General features: G+C 34.9%; 3 protein-coding genes across 4 annotated transcripts; 2 read left to right on the plus strand and 1 right to left on the minus strand.

Annotated features, from left to right (window-relative positions):
* LOC109712639 (NAC domain-containing protein 14-like) lies at positions 3,471 to 9,245 on the plus strand. The gene is made up of 8 exons (XM_020236329.1): positions 3,471 to 3,549; positions 3,658 to 4,122; positions 4,856 to 5,133; positions 5,964 to 6,320; positions 6,783 to 7,139; positions 7,541 to 8,221; positions 8,492 to 8,582; positions 8,681 to 9,245. The coding sequence occupies exons 2-8, from the start codon at positions 3,954 to 3,956 to the stop codon at positions 8,893 to 8,895; spliced, it is 2,148 nt and encodes a 715-aa protein (XP_020091918.1). The 5' UTR covers positions 3,471 to 3,549; positions 3,658 to 3,953; the 3' UTR covers positions 8,896 to 9,245.
* On the minus strand, positions 9,946 to 13,214 carry LOC109712984 (zinc finger CCCH domain-containing protein 56). Of its 2 annotated transcripts, none has more exons than XM_020236884.1 (2): positions 11,738 to 13,214; positions 9,946 to 10,887 (listed from the first exon to the last, which is right to left on the minus strand). In XM_020236884.1, exons 1-2 carry the CDS (start codon positions 12,513 to 12,515, stop codon positions 10,601 to 10,603), a joined length of 1,065 nt encoding a protein of 354 aa, XP_020092473.1. In that variant the 5' UTR covers positions 12,516 to 13,214; the 3' UTR covers positions 9,946 to 10,600. The 2 variants fall into 2 exon arrangements, with proteins under 2 accessions (XP_020092473.1, XP_020092472.1); XM_020236883.1 differs by having other exon boundaries at positions 11,729 to 13,214.
* LOC109713438 lies at positions 18,707 to 23,046 on the plus strand. Its single transcript, XM_020237518.1, has 2 exons — positions 18,707 to 18,913; positions 21,838 to 23,046. Exons 1-2 carry the CDS (start codon positions 18,783 to 18,785, stop codon positions 22,307 to 22,309), a joined length of 603 nt encoding a protein of 200 aa, XP_020093107.1. The 5' UTR covers positions 18,707 to 18,782; the 3' UTR covers positions 22,310 to 23,046.

Raw genomic sequence — 23,503 nt, forward strand, 5'->3', positions numbered from 1 at the left:
AAAAACGTCATTTATTTTATAGATAAAGTTTAAAATTTATAGAAAATTAATTAAGTGAAAGCAACTATCTTTATAGCATTGGCAATATCATCCTCATCATTGTTGCTTACGATGAAAGAAATCTCATCAGTTAACTTTTATCACTATAAATACAACTAATAAATATTTGATTCCTAAATTTCATATTAATGAAGGAATCAATAAACAATTATCAGCATCACTTAAATAAGACTAATTAAAAGATATTTAAAATTGAAATAGATATTTATTTACGCAAAAAATATTTGACTACCAAATAAATATTCTAATATATATATATTAGAAAAATATAATCCTCTAGCTCATGATTAAGATTAAAATATACGAATTAGCAAATATCACTCACATTAACCAAAAATATTATTTAATTGGAGAAAAAAAATCATATCAAAAAATCTTCAAAAAAAAAACAAAAGTTGAAAAAAATATTATGGACTAAAATATAAAATAATAGAAAGGTTAGGGACAATATGCAATTAATCCCTAAAGTTAGATGTGGTCCCACAATTCCAAAATAAAGAAAGATCTTCTTTGATTCTCATTATCTGTATTAATAAAATATAAAATAAATTATTTGACTCCAAACAAATCAAATTCTCAAAATGCACCTAATCTATCTCTATCGTGTTATATCTAATCACCTCATACTTTATATCTATTCACCTCTAAAGCATGTATAACATAATTCACATATTTCATTTACGATTTAGGGGCTGTTTGGTTCTACGTAAAACTGCGAAAAAAAATTTTCGGTAGAAAAAAAATTTTTGGAGGAAAATAAATTTTACGGTCTTTAGTGTTTGGTTTGTAGGAAAAAAAAATAGTTTTCCGTTACGGTTGTTTGGTTGAAAGGAAAAGAAAGAAAAAGTTATAAATAAAAAACTATTATATATATATATATATATTTATTTATTTTATATATTATATATTATTAATATATATTAATTATCATATCACATATATTAATATTATAATTTATATTTATAAATAAAATATATTATATAATAATATATAAATATAAATAAAATACTGTCTAGAGAATATATATATATATATATATATATAGCTAGGCTCCTATACTTTCGAAAGTACGGGAGGCCCGTGCTTGTAAGTTGTTTTCGATGATGGGACATCCGATTCGGTGATTGGTTCCGTTAAACTTGATCTACGCTATTGGAACTATCTAGAAACCAAATTTCATAATTTTTTGATTTCGTTTGTCTAATGAACGAGTAGCCTCAAAATGAACGGCTGAAAATGAAAATCTCATAAAAAACAGTGATAAAGGATTCAAATTTTAAATCGGAAGTATTGATCTCGCTACTGATGTTAAGTAGAATTTTTTATTAAATTTTCATGTAATTTGGATACTTTTACACCGTTGAACTTTAAAATGTGCCACATCGATCGTTAAAATAGTCATTTTTTAGACATTTTGATCGCTTAGTAAATGATGTCAAAAAAATTTAAAATTTGGTTTCTAGATAGTTCCAATAAGGTAGATCATACCTAACGGAGCCGATCGTCGAATCGAACGTCCTATCATCGGAAACAACTTACAAGCACAGGACCTCCCGTACTTTCGAAAGTACAGAAGACGGACTCATATATATATATATAGAATTATGCTACTATACTATCAATAGTACCAAGCCCTTGGTACTATTGAGTTTTCGGCCGTTGGATGAAAGGATGTGCGGTTAGGATGATAGTGGTCCTCGGTTAAATTGATAGTGGTCCCCTAGGGTTGAGTGGGTGGTTGGTTTAATAGTATAATCTAACAGGTGAAAATGATCAAAGGGTAGATCTAATGGTAGAAAATTCAATAGTACCAAGGGCTTGGTACTATCAATAGTACAGTAGCCGGACTCTATATATATATATATATATATATATATATATATAAAAGAGAAAAAAAAGAAGGGAGAGAGGTCCATCGTCCATCTCCGCGGTCCATGAGGTGTTGTGGACCGCGTGCCCGCTGCCACCCGCCCCCTGCAACGCCGTGTTTTTTGCAGCCATAGTTTTCGTTTCCCGCTTGCTTCGAGCGGAAAACGAAAACACAACTTTTCCCTACCATTCGTAAAAAAAAATTTTCTACGAGCAAACAAACGCCGGATTCCTACTTTTCCACCGAAAAATAATTTTCAAAGTGCTTTTACGGCTAACCAAACACGAACTTGCGTAATGGCACAAATCTCAAAGTCGCCTGAATGGATGATGAGATTTTCTCATATTGAGAACGGTGGGATCATTTTTGTTTTTTTTTTTTTTTGGTCTATCCCCACATGTGCCGAAATTATTATTGCTTGCACCGAGTGTATAAAAAGCAACTCCTATATTTTGCCATAGAGATCTCACAACCATAATCAAAATCATTTGGTGCATTTTCCAACATTCAAAACGCCGGTACATAAAAAATAATAAATTTTTAACACTTTTTTTTTATTATAAATCAGTAAGGATTTGTTTGGTGCAACGTAAAATCGTAAAATATATTTTTTTTGCAAAAAAAAAATCGGTGGAACTTTTTTTATATTTTGCAGTATTTAGGAACCGCTTGGTTAGATGGAATTATAAATGCAGTATAGTTAAAAATACATATAGTTGAAAATGCAGCAATTATAACTACATGCATCCTGTCCTGTTTGGTTGGATGCAGTAGAAAATGCTGCAAGCATAAATAATTTGTTTGGTTGCATGTAGTTGAGAAATAATTTTTAAATTTTATCATTTTATATATATGGTGGTGAGATTACCTCCAATGTAAAAAATAAAAAAATGTTTAAAGAATAATTGAGTAGGTAAGCATACTTTTTATTTAAAGTTATTATCACGAACTGCTACAATTGAAATTGCGGTCAATTTGGGCGTAGTTCGAATCACTACAATTGGGCCTCCTCCTGCAGTTCTTACTATAACAGCTGAAATTAAATATATCAAATCAAACACCGAATTTGTATTTACATACAATTATAATTACAGTGCAGTTGCAACTATATGCAACTAAATGGCCCTTTAGTTTGTAAGAAAAAAAAAATTTCGTTAATATTTATTTGGTTGAAAGAAAAAATATTTATATTTGTTTTGTTCGGTGAAAAAATAAATAAAAAAATATTATGCAGCTTCAGTTGTCGCTTTCCGCCAAAAAATAACGGAAAAATAAATACTTTAAATTTTTTTTTCAAATTCGTAATATTGAACCAAACAAATAAAAAAATATTTTTATAGTGAAAATAATTTTTCGCTTCGTTTATGCGGAACCAAACCAAAAGTCTCCTATGTAAGGTGCATCGTGTGCACGGATAAACCCGGTGCATAGAATAGTCCGAGAGGGTATATTTGTGGCAATCTCGTAATTATCTCTCAATTCCATGCCCACTCTTTATACGCGGTATATCCGAGGAAATACCCCTCCACTCCACGCGGTGCACCGTATCCCCCACTACCCCCACCCCTCCTTTGCTTTTTCCACAACGTGGAAACGAAGACGAAAAGAAACAAACGGTGGTGAGCTCTCTCTCTCTCTCTCTCTCTCTCTCTCTCTCTCCGATTCCAAAACCCTAGAGCTGCAAAAAATCGCTCACAAAACCTAATCAACTAGGGTTTTCCTTCTAGGGTTTCGATCACGGCGAAGCAGGCGATCGCGGAGACGAGCTCTACGGTTTGGAGTGCGGCGGTGGAGCTGGGTAATCGAGGGTTCGAGCTCGCGAAAAGGGACGGAGGGGGGTGGCGCTGGGTGATCCTCACGGGGTATCCTCCCACGGTGGTTTTCTCGAGCTCCGTCGATCTTAACCCTCCTAGGTGTTCGATCGCGGGGGGAAAGAGGCGTCTCGGAGGCGGTCTCTTCGGTTTGGAGTGCGGCGGTGGCGCTGGGGGGGCCGAGGGCTCGGGCTCGCGAGAGGGGAGCGGCGATGACGGTGGTGCCGCTAGAATCGCTCCCGCTAGGGTTCCGGTTCCACCCTACCGATGAGGAGCTGGTCAACCACTACCTCAAGCGCAAGATCACGGGGCGGATCAGGGCCGAGATCGAGGTGATCCCCGAGATTGATGTGTGCAAGTGCGAGCCCTGGGATCTCCCAGGTATCAATCCCTCTATCTCTCTTCAATTCATCCTTTTATTTCGATGTATTAAGATGATTGAGAAAAAGGAGATACTGTGCGAATTTAGTCTTTCTAGTTCATTGCTTGTATCATGCTTTTATCTAAATCAGGAAGTCCTAAGTATCTTCTCATCACTGCCTATGCATGTGTATCTATTTCACATTGGAAGGTAGTGAGATTTGGAATTATTTTTTACCATCTTACTGCACCTTCTTTTATTTCTTGCTCATAGAGTAAACGAATTCCTAAGTTCCTTAGTTAAAGCAAGAAGTAGAGAGAGGTATTAGTTGTTGACTAACCTTATACTGTAGGTCTTAGAGAAGAGTAAGTGGTTTCTTAGGTAGCCAAGTACTAAGCTTATAGGTATAATTACCTAATCAAAATGTCCTGTGTAATGCTGCAACTGAGGTGAGCTTACGGTGCCATGCCGTGCCACACATAAAACTTCATGGAAGTGATCTGGCAAATGGCGTTGATTATAGTTAGTAATAGATAATCACATAGACTGAATAAATTGTTCGATCGAATGCTAATCTGGGTAGCTATTGTAAAATAGAAAAGAAAAGGATGTCTTTTGTTTTTCGTTATACTTTCCCTGCATGGTTTTGTATTTTATTTCTTTTCCTTGTTGGTTTTGCCATTAATCATTTTCTTTGGGTATTAGATTTTCTTTTTTCCTCACATTGTTCTGATGGTTTTTCTGGATTCTCAGATAAGTCTCTGATCAAGTCAGATGATCGGGAGTGGTTTTTCTTTGCACCCAAGGACCGGAAATACCCTAATGGGCAACGGTCTAACCGGGCGACAGAAGCCGGGTACTGGAAGGCAACGGGAAAGGACCGTACTATCCGGTCCAAGAAGAATCCGGCTACTATTGGGATGAAGAAGACTTTAGTTTTCCATAAAGGGAGAGCACCCAAGGGCGAGCGTACCCAGTGGATTATGCATGAGTATCGGACTACCGAACCTGAGTACGAGTCTGGTGATCAGGTTTGAGTTTAAAACATTTTCATGATTCCTTAGAAGCTGATTCTTTGGGATGTTCTTTTGTTGAACTGAGTGTTGAGCTGTTGTAGTAGATATTATTGTTTTCAGATATAGGTTTTATGGCATAAGCAGCAAATGAAGTGGCTTCACTTGTAGCATCTAAGTCATCTTTGCATCATTTTGAGTTCCTTTTATTTTTCCTTTAGTAATTTAACATGTTGCAGCCATGCAGGGAGAAAGCAAGTTTGGACCCAGAATGTCAGAGATAATTGTTGTTTTCTGTGTATTGCCTATATCTAGTGCAGCCTATCTCTAGTGCCCTTCTGGATGACCTGGAAGGTTACTTGTAGACCGTCAGATAATGTAAATCCTTTCAAAGCTAAAAGTTTAGGTGGGATGAGAAACAGTAGGAGATCTTTCTTTTGTTGCCACAGCCACCCTATAAATATCGGTTATTTGATTCATTTTGTATTTAAGTATATCTCAACAATATTTTCTGTTTTTTTGGTCATATTGTTACAAGAAGCACTTATAGATGTGAAGGCCAGAGAAATTTTTAGATGATGGTAGAATTTAGCAGGTGTAATTTTTACTCCATATACTTAATCTATTTGCATTCCAATGTGCATGTGATTTCTTCCATATACTTAATTCTTATACATTCTACTATCTGCACGATTGTTACCTCTAATGTACTATGAAAGAAGATATGTACTTTTTTTCCTTTTTCAACAAAGTTCCACCAACTCTTGTACAATGTTTAACATGCCATAGGATATATTTTTTAGAAGTATTCTCATGCAGTTTTCAGTTTCTATTGCATTTTGTAACAGGGTGGTTTTGTTCTTTACCGCTTATTTAACAAGCAAGAAGAGAAGAGTCCAAGCTCCAATGCTGATGAAGTGGAGAGAAGTGGCTTTTCACCTACACCATCCAGGTCCTCTCCTGGTGATACACAACATGATGCAGATGCTATGGAGGAAACTGCGAACACATCAAACAAGGAATCTCCAGCATCAGATTTGCAAGAAGATCCTCTGAGTATACCCAATTCTGTTGAAAATCAGCCTGCAGGTATCAAAAGATGGCTGGCAGATAAAGCTGATTGCTCAACAGCTTACACTGTTAAAGCAGACGAGAACTTTCACAATATAAATCCTGAAAATTGTGTGGGAGAAGCAAGAGCAAAGGTAAGGTTTGCTGGGCAGTTTATTTTGTTTCCATCATGTTTTTCAGAAACTATTGTGCTTCATGTTTATATTTGTAGATTCTTACTATATTATATTAGAACATTGCCAATGATTCAAGATAGAGATATCTATCTATATCCTGGAAAATTATCTATATATGATGAATTCTTGCAAAATCTGAGTTTTCATATATGCTCTCAAAAAACTTAATATCTTACTTGTAAACTCCTGTACTTACAGAACACCTCTCTTCATAGAACTCCAAACTGCCCCTCTTGAATGCTAGTACTTTTAGCAAGAAATTCCATTTTTGAGGCTAATGTGTAGAAATTCAGATTTTACTGGGGGGTCATTTTGCATGGATATAGAAGAGATGAATTTTCAGGGATGTACATTGTTAAATCTCCTTCAAAAAAAAAAAGAAGTCTAGATACTAAAGCATCAGTACTAACCAAAATGCAGGCCGATCCTCTGCACAATTCTTTTGCTCAGATTTCTGAACAGCAGAATGAAAAAATTGATCCCAATGAATTTCCGAACATCAGTTCCCCAATGCTTCCATACACAGACCATCGTTTCTTTGGTAATATAAACCAAGAGCCGGACATGGGGTTCAATTCGGATAATATTCAGAATGACGAGATGAATGAGCTCTTGATCCAACTTCTTTCCGGACCAGATGAGTACCCGTTTGCTGCTACAGATTTTCCGAAAGATTCAGTTGCTGAAACAGCCCCACAGCATATCATCTGTGATGCAGCTTCATGGAAGGACAGTGGTGCAAGCAGTGATTTAGAAATGGAGGGAGGTATAAATCAGGTGAGATTTCTGGGTTTGTCAATTATAAAGCAAAGAATACGACTTTACATATACTGTAACACATTTTGAAGAGATAATGGGTACCCGCATTTCAAAAAAACCTTGATTTTACTACAGCATGTTGATTAAACTACCTTTCTGTCAGAACTTAATGGTGGTAACTGTAAGCTACTGGAAAGTGGTTTAGTTTTTAACAGATTTTGACGGTACTTTTTGAAATCGAAGGTAATGAAAGGTTAGGTAGTATAATTGACACTTTTTGAAGTACAGGTACCCATTTCAAAATGCGGTATGCTTCAGGTAACCTCTTCAAGTTCTTACCATTTATAAATACCTAAATATTAAAATTGAAACTAATATTATCTCCTTTCCCATTTTTTTTCCTCTGTCTTGCAATTCAGGGAGCTAGTGTGGATACTTCTGATTTGTTTAATGCTGCATACTTGCAAGAGCTACAGATGGATGCGTGTGATGAAATGAATCTCAGCGCACTCTATGAAAATGCAAGTCTGCTTCCTTACACCAGCACCCAAGATGTATACTCAGTGGATTCTACTGCAGAATCTTTGCAAGAAATGTACCATAGCGTGGAAGAATCAAGTAATCCAAACAATATAATGGGCGGTGGGGGTAATCTTACGAGTAGTGGTATTAGGATCATTGCTCGACAATCTCAGCAGCCAGTGGATCCAAACTTTGTATTTCAGCAGCAGGGCACTGCAAATAGAAGGATCCTGCTACAGAATTCAATTCAAAACCCGTTATATCCCAAAGCTGACAGTGAAACAAGCTGTACCAAACAAGACTGCGAAGAACGTGAGACGATCTCAAAACCTGTAAAAGAGTCATCAGTGGAGGAAACATCGACAGCCGAGAAGGATATTCCTACAACTGGAATTACTATCAGAGCTCGGCAACCACGCCACTCTCTGAACTCAAATAATGTGGTAACTCAACAGGGCACGGCAGTAAGAAGGTTGCGCTTGCAATGTAAGCTTCAGGCTGGACCATCTTTTTGCACGGATAATGAATCAAGCAGAACTAAAGAAGATGGCCATCAAAACAAGGTGGCTGAAACTGAGGTGAGAAATGTTTCATTTGTTGATTAGAAAAGTTTCAGTTTTATTTGAAAAAAGAAGATTAAAAAAAAATGTATAGTTTCTTTTTTCTTTTCTTTCTTCAGAAAAGATGAGTTTGCAGAGTAACCAACAATAACAAGAATACAGATTTCTGTATTTAGGCACTTTTGATCATACAGAACTTTATGGGGGAAAACCAATGCCAAACACTTCTTATTACAAAGTTTGGAGTACAGTTTTTCACAAACTGATGGACAATAAATTGGTGTTCAGGTTATGGAGCATGTGGATGAAAACACGCCGAATACTAGTGATGTTCCAGGTGTCGATCTTGTCGACAAGCTTGCTGAGCTGTCTGTGCATGGTAATGAACAACTTTAATTGTTCTTGTACGTCATCGGACTAATATGCTTAAACTTTGGTCTTAATATTGCTGACTGTGCTTTACTCTTTCTCCTTAAGATGCGGATGATACGCCGCAGCCTCTGAAGACCTATCAAGAAGCTAAACCTAATCTGCGGCTGAGGGCAAAACGGACAGGCGAGCACGAAAACGAAGTACAGGGCCCAATTTCACCAAAGAGAGCACCGGGTTCAATCATTTACGTAACCTGCTTGGTTCTCTCCATGTTCCTTCTGCTGCTGTGTGTCGGAATATGGAAGTCCCTTCACTCTTAGTTTGTTTAGAGGGGTTTGTTGTAATACATAGTGCTTGAATAGGGCTTTTATGTTGTGTTTATGTAGATATACACTATGCGCTGATGATGCTCGTGCTGATGTATTTAGGGCGTGTAATATACGTCTAGGGTAGCCGCAGAATTGTAATAGATGGATCAGCTTTTTTTTCCCCTGTATCTTTGTCAGCTTTATCGTATCTTCGCCATGTAGTTTGTACTCTGAAGCGAAGTTTGTTATATTGGAGGGATTATGTAGTTAGTGTACTCCTCGTAGCTGTCAAATAGATCTAATTATGTATTATTAATAATCATGGAGCAAATAAAATGGCAACTGCTGCTTTTTAATTGTTATTGTTGATTGTTTTATTGTAGTCTCTTGTATTCATTAATATCAGCATCTATTTGGTAGGGTTTAGCTCGAATTCCTCGGTTGATCGTATAACTCCAATTCTGTTTAGGTAATATTCACTTCAAAATGTTACGTGGAGTTTACTTATAATCTCCATTGACTGAGTGCTAGGTTAGCATCGGGGGTCATCAAATGTTATGAGGTATAACGGAGGTAGAATAAAAGCATGTATGGTTTCCCCTTTTTCAATGGGATTATTATAGAAAAATGTTTCGTAAGTTACTCATTGCAATTACTTGTGATATGCTTGGAAACAAACGTGGACCATGCCAAACAGAGCCCAAGGGGTGTTTGATTCGTCGAAAAATCACGAAAATCTTACAGAAGCAAAAAAGTTTTCATGTAAAGCACCAATCCCTTCCCTTCCGCACAAATCTCTTATTCATGTGTAGATGAAACCCTAAACCCAAAACTCGCGCAAAAACATTCACAGTTATGCTGCACACATCACTTCAGAGAAAATATAAACAATTTCTTTTTTTTTTCTTTCAATTTTTTGAGCAGATATAGGCATTTTTATAAGTATTGTTAATTTAATCTTCCACCTGTATCAGCAAAGCAAATCTCCCTTGCTATAACCCTAAAAGTGGCAATGCCTCATCTAGCCGTAAACAAAACATAACAGATTATGGCATCATGGACTTCATGTAACAAATTTGCTCAGATCATGTGATATATAGCAATTTAAGTTCTTCATAGTCATGTTAAATGTGCGAAAAACAACATGCAAACAAAATAGACACCATTATTGGACCAAAAAAAAACAGAAACCGGCTATGAGGGTAGCTAGATAAAACTCTGCAACAAGCTTCCGTAGGATAAATGAAGTTTCACTAATCCTACCACTAAAATTTAATAAGAGGGTGAAATGTTCCAGGGATAAGCCACCTAGAAATTTCTACACTTTGGTCCCTACCGGTTGCGCCCCATTGGAAGCTTACCTTTCTCATTAAAATCCTCCATTTAGTTTGCACCAAAATGCTCATATACTGACCAGCATACAATAAATCCGAAAGTAATTTACTGTGTAGTTGGCAATGGCATGGATATTTCTGTCCAACTTGATGGAGCAATTTAATCGAAAGGATGAGATTGCATCCGAATTTTCAAAGTAGAGGGACTCAATTGCAATGTCTGAAAGGTTTGGCGTACCAATAAAACTACACTTAAGTGGCTTGTGTTTTGGTGCAATTCACCGAGAAGTCTGCCAGGATTGACAAGCACCAATGGAAGTTTGCGATTTCCGTCCAGTTCTTGAAAAAAGTAGAACTACTAACTTTTTAGCTCTTGTTGGTCCCTATTCAATTTCATCGATCCAATCGCCATAAATCCTGCTAATCTTGTCGGGGCCTTTCCACTTCTGAAGAGGCCTTTGTCCTTGGGCTTGCCTCTGGTTGACAACAGCCGGCCTCTGCGAAGGAACGCCGATATGATAAACGTCTGCATGAGGAACTACTGTCGTAGAAGCAGCAGCAGCCTCTGCAGGAGCTTTTGTTGATACCACAGCCTGCTTCGAGTCTGGAGTTGCTGAAGCAGCATCTCTGCTGTCCATCTCCACAAGTCCCCCACCATATCTGTGAAGTTCTGCACGCAGTGCCGAACAAAAAGGTGGATTTAAAAGGTAAAATCGTGCTCATGGGGTCTAAATTGTTAAAATTGGAACTCAGATGAGACATGATTAATGATAAGAAGCATTTAGCTCCAAGCATGCTCATTGGTGAAACACAAGTAACATTTCAAAGCAAATACAAAAGCAAGCATTTTTTAGGTAGGGCAGAAAATAGTATACACTGATTACTTATCTGGAGGTGGCTAAAGTATACAGTGATTAATAAAAACAACACTCCAGAACATCTCGATCATGATAATTTGAAAATGCATCCATATACGATAAGCTAGACAACTATATCTGTCTATATGTATTGAGTCTAGCCTATTGGGTGCACACACACACTAACACGCAGACACACATATTATAGTCAAGCTACAATTGTATGCCTAAAACCCGACATCTGCATGCTCAGTAGTTTTGTCCCCTCGCCCAGTGTTACTCGTGCTCTTGAGGGACTAACAACGTACTCTGACACTAGAGATCACTTAGCAAACTCGTCAGGTTTTGTAAGGAACTTAGAGACATCCTATGAGTTTGGAGTCCAGTTAAACAATCAAGATCCGCTACGACATTAATCAAAAGCAATCAGAACTACAAAAACAAAATTATACCAGGTCCAATAGAACATGTACTGCAAACTATGCCACCATAGATTCATGAATAAATTATCGTTATTAACTAAAACAAGAATTGAGATGCATGTCGAATTCACAAAAATCAAAACCAACATGAGAAGACTAGCACCGCATTCATTTCACATGACTAAGAATACACTTATATATCAACTGTTAAGAAGAACAGATCATATCAAACCTGCCGCACCATGGGCAAAGTGGCACTTGCTTCCGAACGGGCAGTAGCCGGTCATCTCCCACTTGTTACAAATCCTTGTCTTCCAATTTGAAGGCTTCTGAGCCAATCCATTGGGCCCAGGCCCAAAGTTACTGGTGCCCCCAACCGTCGGTGACAAACTGATTGCGACGCTCTCTCTCGCCTTTGACTGCTCATCGTGCAAGAAAGTACACATGTCTCCATAGGGGCAACCCTCCTCAGTATAAAACTTCTTACAATGCCTTCCTTTATATGACCTCTGACCATCCCCGCCAACATTAGCTGAGGTAATTATAGGTATCTGATTCTCCTCTCTCACCTCCGCCCCTTCTTCCTGAGCCGCCACTATCTCCTGCCAATTGGGAGGCGGCTTTCGTAACTCCTCCATCCCATGCGCGAAATTACAATTGGTCACGTACGGGCAGGTCCCTGCACGGAATTTACAGCAAAGTTTCGTTTTGAAGAACATTTTCCCAATAGCCCTAGATTTGCTCGTGCTATTACTCCCTTCCCCTTGGGAAGAAGAACCGCGGGGCTTCTTGGTGGGAGGCTGCTCGCTACCGGCACGGGACTGCGATTGGGAATGGGATTGAGATTGGCGGTCGGTAAAGTAATTCGGATTGGGATCTGTGGAAGGGTCCGGATTCCAATTCCGGTAATCATCGTCAGTCGCCCACATGGCCTGATCGTTTTGGGCTGCTGCCGCAGCCCAAGATTCAGGACCAGAAGCATCTGGAATGATCTCAATAGCACTACTGTTGTAATCCATGCAGTTTATAATAGTGCAAAAAAAAAAAGGCACCAATAGAAGGTAACAATGTACTAACTTCTTGGATCTTTTAACCTCTCCAGGCACAATTTCATCAAGAAAAGTACCAAAATTAGATTTTTTTGAGCTGGAAAGATTCAGTAAGCACAGAAAAAACCCTAGCTAATGCCCCAAATCACCAAAATCTCACTCCAGCAAACTAATTAACCTGCAACCCAATCAATTCTCACACATCTTTGCTAACTAATAGGAACTCAAACAAAAGAGGATTAAAGATCACAAAAGGGGCAAAATAGGTACAATTTGAGCTCAATAAAAAAAAAAAAGAACTCTTGAAACCCTAGCTATTGCTTGGTACCCACCAAAGTGCCCCAAATAACCAAACCCTCTCTCTAGACACCCAATCAAACCCCGTACCGATCAATTCTCATACATTTTAGCAAACTAATGACACGGCCTCAAACAACAGCAAGATTAAAGATCTCAAAGCGCGAAAAATAAGTAAATATACACGAATCTGAGCTCAAAAACAAGTGGGAGAAAGGGGGAGGAGAGAGGGAAAACCGAGGAGGAGCGCGGGGGATAGAAACCCTAGAAGCGCGTTTGAGCTTCGGGTCGAAGCGGCGGCGGAGGAGAGCGCGGTGGGAAATGGTGAGGTTGCTGTATTGCGTTGTTTTTTTTTTTTAATTTTTTCCTCGATCTCGGTAAAAAAAAAGGAAAAAAAAAGAAGGGTTTATATTAGCAGTTTAGGACGTGCGTTGAAAAAAAAAAAAAAAAAATCTCTTCTCGCACGAGCTCACCGAAAATGTTTTTTCGTGCACCGGGTCTACCACGTCAGCTTCTTCTTTTTTAAAAATCACTATGGGCCGTATTGTTTTTTTTTTTAAAATAAAAATGTATATAACTTATCCTAATATAATCTATTTTCGTTCGGCTAACAAAGCTTTCAAAACTAATATGGAACCGTCCCTAGAGCAAGTGTGATTGGTACCCGAGGATTCAAGTTTGAATCCTAATTAATTCACATTTTTAGCTAAGTTTATTTCTAAATAAAATAAACGAAACGAATAGCGTGTTACCTATTTCTCAAAAAAAAAAAAAAAAAAAACTTTCAAAACTTATTTTTACTAATTATTTTTTCGATTTGTGTGATTTGGATTAATTAATAATATTTTCATCTTAAAATTTAATCTAATTATCTATTTTAACGAATTTATAATTGCGAGAATTTTATGAAGTACGGTAATCGAATCTTTCAAAATTTTTTATTTTACTATATAACTTTTTGGTTTACCTAATTTGAACGAGTTAACGGCATTTAAAAATTTAAAATAATTATTTATTTTAACAAATTTATATCTATCAGAATCAATGCGAAGTATACTAACTAAAACTATAAATATAAATAAATTCAAAATTTGAATTCGAAATGTTGAAGACCGATTCAAATCAAATAAATTTAAAAATTAAATAGTAAAATAAAAATTTTGAAAGATTAAATAGTTGACTAGAAATGATATAAATTCAGATACATATAGTCGGATTTTACCCTTTTTTTTTTTCCCCTAAAATGAGCCACATGTAAATATACTTTTTTCCTTTTTTTTTTTTAATAAGATGGCATGGGGACCAAGCAACCAATTTTTTAATTAGCCAACCAAGATACTAACCAAATGCATTAGATAGATTTTACACAAACAAGAATAAAAAAAAATTTCTATTTATTACATGCAAAAAAATTTATTAAAAATTATGAATTTTAGTTTATAAATATATAGAAATTATAAATCACATGACATGATTTATAGTTTGTAAAAATTCCTCCAACATTTTAAACCTAGAGCTTGCTTGGTTTTGCTTTTGTTATTTTGCTCCATCTTTTATAGAGTATTTGGTGAAAGAAATGCTAAAACAACTATAGCAAAAGTTGCGCGAAAGCAAAAAAAAATTATATTTTTCATTATGTGTCGGGACGATAAAACTTATATCTTAATCAGTTTAGTACAATATGCGTATAGTGATGTTATTTACTAAAAATATATAAAATATTTTTCTATCAATTTCTCACAATACATAATGCATTTTATCCATAATTCCAAACAAAACTACAGTGTTTTATCTAAAGCACAACTCATATAGCATTTTTTATCGTGAATACATGGGCCAAACACACAAAAAAAAAAGACGAATTGCATGTTTGATCCTAAAACTATGATGCATGTGACACTTTAATATTCAAAAGTTTAATTTATTGTAACTCTGTCTTGAATTTTTAGAACTATTATAATTAAGTCTCGCAATCGAATTTAATTGATTGAGACGGACAGCTGATGCAAAAGTGATGTGACATATTAAGTATCGGTACATCACCAATCACGGCACTACTATATTACTTCCATATTAACAATATATTAATATTTAATCAACTAAATTGGTTTACATAATATTGCTGTAATAATTTATAAAATTTAAGTGAAAAATTTACCCCACAAATAAAATACCTATGGTTTGGTGTAGGAGATTGGTTTCTTGATCTAAACCGAGTGGTTGGGCCCAGCCCATTTGTCAAAATGGGCTTAATTTTTAATTTGGTTGGGTCCAGTCCATTTGTCAAAATGGACTAAGCTTCTTTTTTTTTTGAGAGAGAGATAGGTAATACGCTACCCGCTTCGCTTTTATTTCATTTAGAAATAAACTTAGTTAGAAATGTGAATCAACTAGGATTCGAACTTGAAACCTCGGGTACCAACCACCAAGTCCTTTGCTCTAATGGACCAGACTTTTGAGAGCGTAAAGTGTAAGATTTACATGAGTTGAGCTCATGCACTTTTAAAAGCAGGTGAACTCAATGTGTTTGTGATTTTTTAACTATCGGATTGCCTCAAGAGGTGTACAATACTAGTAAAAAGAACTTAATAGGCCACATCATTAATAGTGTACCACGAATTTTGAGCAGATTCGACAATTAAAAAGTCACAAACACAAGTACTCACGCGAGCTCAATTTAGATTTACACTTATATTATTAGGCTCTTTTGGTGAAGAAAAAGACTAAATTCAATTTTTTTGTCTTTCAACTATAAAAAGAGCGACACACCTATCTCTCAAACTTTAACTTGTTGTAATTAAATCTCACAGTCCAATTTAGTTGATCATATGTTAATACGTTATTGATGTAGTAGTAATGTAATATCTTNATTTTTAATAAATTTTTTTGCATGTAAATATATTTTTTTCCTTTTTTTTTTTTAATAAGATGGCATGGGGACCAAGCAACCAATTTTAATTAGCCAACCAAGATACTAATCAAATGCATTAGATAGATTTTACACAAACAAGAAAAAAAAAAATTCTATTTATTACATGCAAAAAAATTTATTAAAAATTATGAATTTTAGTATATAAATATATAGAAATTATAAATCACATGACATGATTTATAGTTTGTAAAAATTCCTCCAAAATTTTAAACCTAGAGCTTGCTTGGTTTTTCTTTTGTTATTTTGCTCCATCTTTTATAGAGTATTTGGTGAAAGAAATGCTAAAATAACTATAGCAAAAGTTGCACGAAAGCCCAAAAATATTATATTTTTCATTATGTGTGATAAAAATTATATCTTAATCAGTTTAGTACAATATGCGTTTAGTGATGTTATTTACTAAAAACATATAAAATACTTTTCTATCGTAATTTCTCACAATACATAATGCATTCTATCCATAATTTCTAAAGCACAACTCATATAGCATTTTTGATTGTGAATACATGGGCTAAACACAAAAATAACAAATGAATTGCATATTTGGTCCTCAAACTAAGAGGCAGGTGACACTTTAATATTCAAACTTTAATTTATGCTCTGCCTCAAATATTTAGAACTATTACAATTAAGTCCCGCAACCGAATTTAATTGACTAAGACGGATAGCTGATGCAAAAGTGATGTGACATCTTAAGTATCGATACATCACCAATCACAACACTATTAAATTACTTATATATTAACAATATATTAATATTTAATCAAGTACATTTGCCAAAATGGGCTTCATTTTTAATATGGTTGGGTCCAGCCCATTTGTCAAAATGGACCAGACTTTTGAGAGCGTAAAGTGTAAGATTTACATGAGTTGAGCTCATGCACTTTTAAAAGCGGGCGAACTCAATGTGTTTGTGATTTTTTAACTGTCGGATTGTCTCAAGAGGTGTACAATACTAGTAAAAAGAGCTTAACAGGGCACACCATTAATAGTGCACCATGAATTTTGAGCAGATTCGGCGGTTAAAAAGTCACAAACACAAATAGTCACATGAGCTCAATTTAGATTTACACTTTTATTATTAGGCTCTTCTGGTGAAGAAAAAGACTAAATTCAATTTTTTTTGTCTTTCAACTATAAAGAATAAAAAGAGCGACACCCCTATCTCTCAAACTTTCACTTGTTGTAATTAAATCTCACAGTCCAATTTAGTTGATCATATGTTAATACGTTATTGATGTAGTAGTAATGTAATATCTTAATTGTTGCTGTGTTATTGACCGTAATACCGTTATATTATTGTCGCATTAGCAATACATTATCATTTAGTTAACTTAATTGAACTATGAGTCTTAATTGCAGCAATCTAAAATGTTTAGGTAGGAAATTACACCAAATGAAAGCTTGAGAGCTATTTTTGTTTTTTAAAAATTTGAGTTAAAAAATTATAGTAAAGTAAACTTTGAGGACTAAAATGTAATGTGGCTCAAACTTTGAAAACTATTTTTTTTTCTCTCTCATATCCTTTTATCCAAATGAAGCCAAAAAAATTGTTGAATATGCTTATCTCAATTTTTATTTTTATTTTTTAAGGGTCAATTGCCTATATACCCCTTACAAAGATTTTGGCATTCTTTTTTCATTCTTTAAAATATCTAATCCTTAAATATATCTTTTAATAAATCTTCAAAATAAGAGTGTATAAGAAAGAAAAATTTTTGGAATATATTTGAAATGAAATGTGAATAAAATGATAAATACGTACAAAACTTTGTTGAACAATGAATCATTTTGAATCGACTTCCAATTTTTTAAAAATTTTAATTTACTATCCAATATTTCAGTTTGTTTCGTTTGAATTAATCAATGACATTTTAACTAGAATTACATGAAATATATTAATTAAACGTGTATTGCTTACTGACTTAAAATCATACAAATTAATATATTGGATAGTAAATAAATTTTTTTGAAAGGTCGAGTAATAGATTTAAAATTATTCATAATTTACATAAATTCTACAGGTTATTACAAATAAAAAAACGCAATTTTCTCTTTTTTATTGAANAATGAATCATTTTGAATCGACTTCCAATTTTTTAAAAATTTTAATTTACTATCCAATATTTCAGTTTGTTTCGTTTGAATTAATCAATGACATTTTAAATAAAGAAAAAGAAAAGGTCGAGTAATAGATTTAAAATTATTCATAATTTACATAAATTCTACAGGTTATTACAAATAAAAAAACGCAATTTTCTCTTTTTTATTGAAATTTTCATTTTGCTTAGCTCAGTTACTGCGTAATGTCTCCCTTTTCTTTTTCTTTTCTTTTTTTTTCCCCTTAATGTCTCCCTTTTCTCCCGCACCCACTTATATTGATTATACAAATCCTAAATAAAATATAAAAATAAAAAGAGTGCGACAAGGGATGTGAACGCGTCGGATTCGAGGCGGACCCGGACCTGACTCTGAAATCCGAATCTAAACCTGAATCCAACGAATTTTAAAACTCTATATCCAAATTTAAATCCAACCAAAAATTCAGTAGCGGAATCCAACAATTCGTACCCGAAACAACTATGTTTATTTTAATATTTTTAAAATATATTACATTAAATTTAAAATTTTAAAATATAATTTTAAATATAAAATCAAATTTTTATATGCATATTATGTATATAATGTAAAATAAATTCGAATTCGAATAAAAATTCATATCTGTCAAGTTTTTATTTTTAATATTTATATTTAAAATTATATTAGTTTAGTATAAAATAAATTTGCTTATTTCAGATTAAAATTCAGATAAAATTTTCGTATCCATTGACATAATAATCACATCCCTCTATGCGACTAAGACTAGTAGCATCTTAAAACCCCTTCTCCAAGCATCTTCTCCACTGATACTCTCTCTCTATATATATAGGCACCACCGCTTACACCTCCTCCTCCTCCTACACCCCCGATTAGAGAGAGAGAGAGAGAGAGAGAGAGAGAGGAGGGAGATGGTGTTGTGGGAGATAACGGCGATAACGGCGTACTTCCTGGGGCTGAGGAGGACGTACAGGCTCGCGCTGCGGATCCAACGCCGTTTGATCGGACCCAGCCACCCCAGGATCGGGCACTTCCTCCAGAGGTATCGATCGATCGATCTCTCTTCAAAACCCTAGTGTTTATTGCCTTTCGTGGATGATTGGTAGGGTTGCTTTGATGATCTCGCTGTAGTTGAAGCGAATTAGGTGTTTGATTTGGTAATTGTAGTGTGTTTCTGTGGAATATGGTTGCGGAGGCGTTTGGTGATTGGTTCGTTGATAAATCCGGTGATGAAATTGCAAGGATTGGTTTGTATTTAAAATTTTTGAAGTAAATAATAATAATGTGATGCAGTTCCGTCCACTGATCACGCAGCTTTGAGATCCGTGCCGTTCACGTGATGAACGGCGGATGAGATGGTCATCTCAGATTGGGGACAATCCCCAACTAAATATTTGTTCAAGGAATCAGGGTTCAGGGGCTAATGTATCTAATGAAAAATTAGGGATCAAAATAATACCCATACATAATACATTTTTAACCCTTATGAATTTTCAAACATCATTTATAACATGTCTGTGGCAATTCAGTGTGCTTTGATTGTTTTTGGTTTTTCTAGTTATTTTTGGTTATTTTCAAATTAAATCGCCTTTCTATCTGAGATCATCAATGGGATTTAAGATGGTTAATTTGCTCGTCGATTGATCATACCTTATTATTGGGTAGTAATTGGTTGAGGATAATGCTGAGAGTATATTGTTGGAGATTATTTCGATGAGATACTATCCTTGCAGAGAAGGATTTGGTTGGAAAACTCGATTTCCCTTTGTCCTACAAATGGGGAAAAACTTATGAACTTTGATTATCTTAGATTTCTTAAGGGTAATCATTTTAATCCTTATGGATTATTTCGTATCGAATTGAAATTTTTATGATGGGAAATATTGGAGGCTCATTTTGGTTTTGATTAAGCTCGGAAATTTACTATGATTAATTGAATATGTCGACGTTAGAAGCATGTGCTGATGCCTCACTGTTCATGCGATCAATTTCAACTTTAGATACTGTCTCCATCAAGGTTAAGCCTTTATCTCTTTTTTTTTTTTTATTCTTTTTTTCCCTGAAGTATAGAGTATAATGTAGAGGCAGCAAATTTTTGTCTTAAACCTATTTTGTATTGTTTTCTTTCTTCTTTTTTCACCATTATTCATTCGAGGCATTCATAATGTCACTCTTTATTCCTTTAAAGGAGCTCTTCTCCTATCTAATCAAGAGAGAAGCAAATTACACTTGACAATGCACTCTGAGAACATACTCCTTTTTATAAAGTCTTTGCACCCTGGAACCACATTACTCTATAAAATTACACTTAAAAAGAAAATGCCTGGAGTTCATGAAAAGAGAAATAATATGCAATCTGCATATTAGCACGTTATACCTTGCAAAGAGCGAAATTAGCACATTATACCTTGCAAAGAGCGAAATTCGTTTGAAATGCTGTGCCTTTTTAACAAATCCCTTTAATTTGGTTCTTTTTCTCTTTCTTTTTGTATGTTTACCCCACATGCTCTTCAAAATGCTAGTTATTAAGCAAGTTTAGTTTATTGTTGCATGATTTTGTATCACATTGTAAGTGCTTTTATCCTTTCTAGTTACACTAAGAGGACTTTTATCCATGCATCAAGCTGTCACAAATATGAACAGTACATGAGGCACTAGTGTTGCGAGAAACATATTTTGGGGCTTTGTATGCATGCATGCATGTCCAAATAAACTAACGTGCGGATAAAAAACACACTTCACACTTCACACTTCACACTTCACACATGTGCAAGCACGTGCGTGCACACTAAAATGCATAAACACACAACGGACACTACCTACCTACATATATAGGTTAATATATATTTAGGAGACACTACATATTAAATGTTTTAAGTTTCCAAAGTCTTTTTTAGACCTTCAAATTAGAGAATGTTTATTTTGATATATATATATATATAATATTATATATATATATATATAGATACATATATAGTATATATAAATTATTATATATATAGAATTAAACTACTACTAGCTATCTATAGTAACGAGCTCCGTACTTAAGTCCTGTTTTTCGATCCTGTAGTTTGATCAAAATTAACGGATCCACACCGTAAAATATGATTTAGGGTATATGAAGTTCTTAGGAATAAAATTTTAGTTTTTTTCGACATCGTTTACTTAGTAAATAAATTATGTCAAAATGGATTGTGGAAATTGAATAATCTTTACAATTTGAGCATAGGGCTTTTAAATTCAAGATCAAGAATATTAACCTTAATTTAGATAGTTTAAAGTATTTTCTATCAAAATTTGAAGAAATTTAGATTCTTCTACACCGTTAAACTCCAAACTCGCCATAGTAGCCATTGAAAATTGCCAATTTTGAAATGGTTTGGTCATAAAGTAAACTATGTTGAAAAAATATAAAATTTTATTTCTAAAAACTTTAAATACCGTAGATCAATTTTAACGGTGTGGATCGTTGATTTGAATACCCTAAGATTGAAAACGAGACTATAGTACCGGAGCCCCGGTACTATAGATAGTATAGGAGACTAGCTCTATGTATATATATATATATATATATATATATCTAGAAACAAAAAGGCTATTATATTTACATGTCCATTTATGTCATTACAGAAACAAACTGCTAATAATGCGCTAGTTTTTAAACACAAACAAAGGGGCTTCCAATGTAAAGATCTACAAAGATCATAATATTCTATACTATTCAAAATCATCACGCAGAATTTTGTAAAATTTCGACAATTCTAGTTGGAATCTTACCAAATTTTGTACTGCACAATTTGCATCAGTGAATTTCTTGGCTTTAGATGATAAGAACAATGTGAACAGTAAATAATGTTGTTCTTCTTATGGTTTGTGCTGCATCGTACTTTTTAAGAGTGATTTCATTCTTTTTCATATCAACTCCCAACAGTGATTTCATTCTTTTTCATATCAACTCCCAAACAGGCGCACCCGTGCTGTTTTTGATGTGGCTCTTAAAGTTCACAAGAACATCCAACAGAGAGATATAGCAGTAGGTCGGAATCTTGGGAACTCGATCCTTCGTTGGCTCGACCGCTTAAAACCATCGGCGCAGATCCGACCCCACCCTTCTAGTACACCAACCAATGGCTCTTTTTCCTCACGGAATGTTTCAGCTCATAACCAGTCTCTTAAAATGCAGAAGCCGAATACAAAAGCAGCTAAAGATCAAGAATCCAGCAGCCAGTTACATTTCACCTCTTGGAATGTTCGGCCAAAGTCCTTCCCGACCATAGCCATGATGACTCAGCCAGCAAGACCGTCAGGCATGAACAGCCAGTATAGACGCTTTTCCTTCTTGCCATCTTATGGTTCTTATTGTTCGGTTTCGGAGCGAAGAAGAGATCTGTTGGCAGGTGTTTTCCGAAAGGACATTGCGCAATTGATGCTTCAATGATGAAGGAATCTCTTCAAACACTGGCTTAACAAAGAAATTCTAGGTCGATGTTCGGTAACTTCCATGTTTTTGTCTTTTGCTTTTTCTTGAATTTCTATGCAAATTGATGGCAAACACTACTTTTACGGCTTTTTTTTTTGACAGCAAAAAACAAAAATGCAATACCAACTTCTTTTTTGTTTTTTCTTATTTTTCATTTTAGAAAGGGATTAGTTTGCAGATAACCAACAATATAGTTGTCTTGAAGTTCATTCTTGGTGCCTTCAATTGCATAGAATTCGAGAAAACGAAAACAAGAAATGAGCACAGCTGATATCAATAAAATCCACATGTTGTTACCTTATGGTTAGTGTTCGCATTATGTTCTGTTTAGGGCCAAATACAAAGCTGCTCCCCTGTTACTCTTATGCAGTTACCTATGACAGGACACAAGTAGCATCATAAATGGAGGGGATTGGACACTTTAAAAAAGCCCTAATGTAGTCCTTCTCATGGGTTTTCTCTGATTAGTTACTTGCTATTCACTGTTTCTTTCCAATTGCTAATCCCGAAATATTCGACAAATTGGGACCACTTCTTCTACATGCTTTACTTGCTTTGTTTCGGCATTAGTCTCTGTAACTGTTGCCACATTTATCGCCGACCCGATCAAACTGTTTGTTCATGCTGTAACTCTATTATAACTCACTTGATAAACTGATTATTCTTACTAAAAGGTTCACTCTTCTTGTGTCGTATGATGACATAATTATTTGTTTGATGCTGCTGCTTTTCGGATGACATATAGCTTAAGTTGTTTGTGTTTAATGTCATAAAGAGAAGAGCACCTTTTTTTCATTTCCTTTTTCTTCTGAAAATATCTAGCATTTTGATGCTAATCATGTTCTGTGATTTATGGCCGTGTCAAAATCTGATACATCTTGTAGGCGGATTTTGTATTCATTCCAGTAACTAAAGTTAATTAGAAATTGTTTGGAGTACCAAATCTTTGATATTTTCACGTCGTTTTAGATGATGGGGCTGATCAATGCCGGTAAATATGATCTACAAAGAAGAACCAAGAATGATCAGCCCCATTATTTTTATACATACATAATTTAGTCACATTATATTTATATGTATACTATATCAGCAATATCTATACCACACGAGCCTTTCCCTTATTTACTAGAATTATCATTGTGTGCGAGCATT

Source organism: Ananas comosus, linkage group 7 (genome assembly GCF_001540865.1).
Source record: "Ananas comosus cultivar F153 linkage group 7, ASM154086v1, whole genome shotgun sequence".
In the NCBI taxonomy this organism is placed as follows: domain Eukaryota; kingdom Viridiplantae; phylum Streptophyta; class Magnoliopsida; order Poales; family Bromeliaceae; genus Ananas; species Ananas comosus.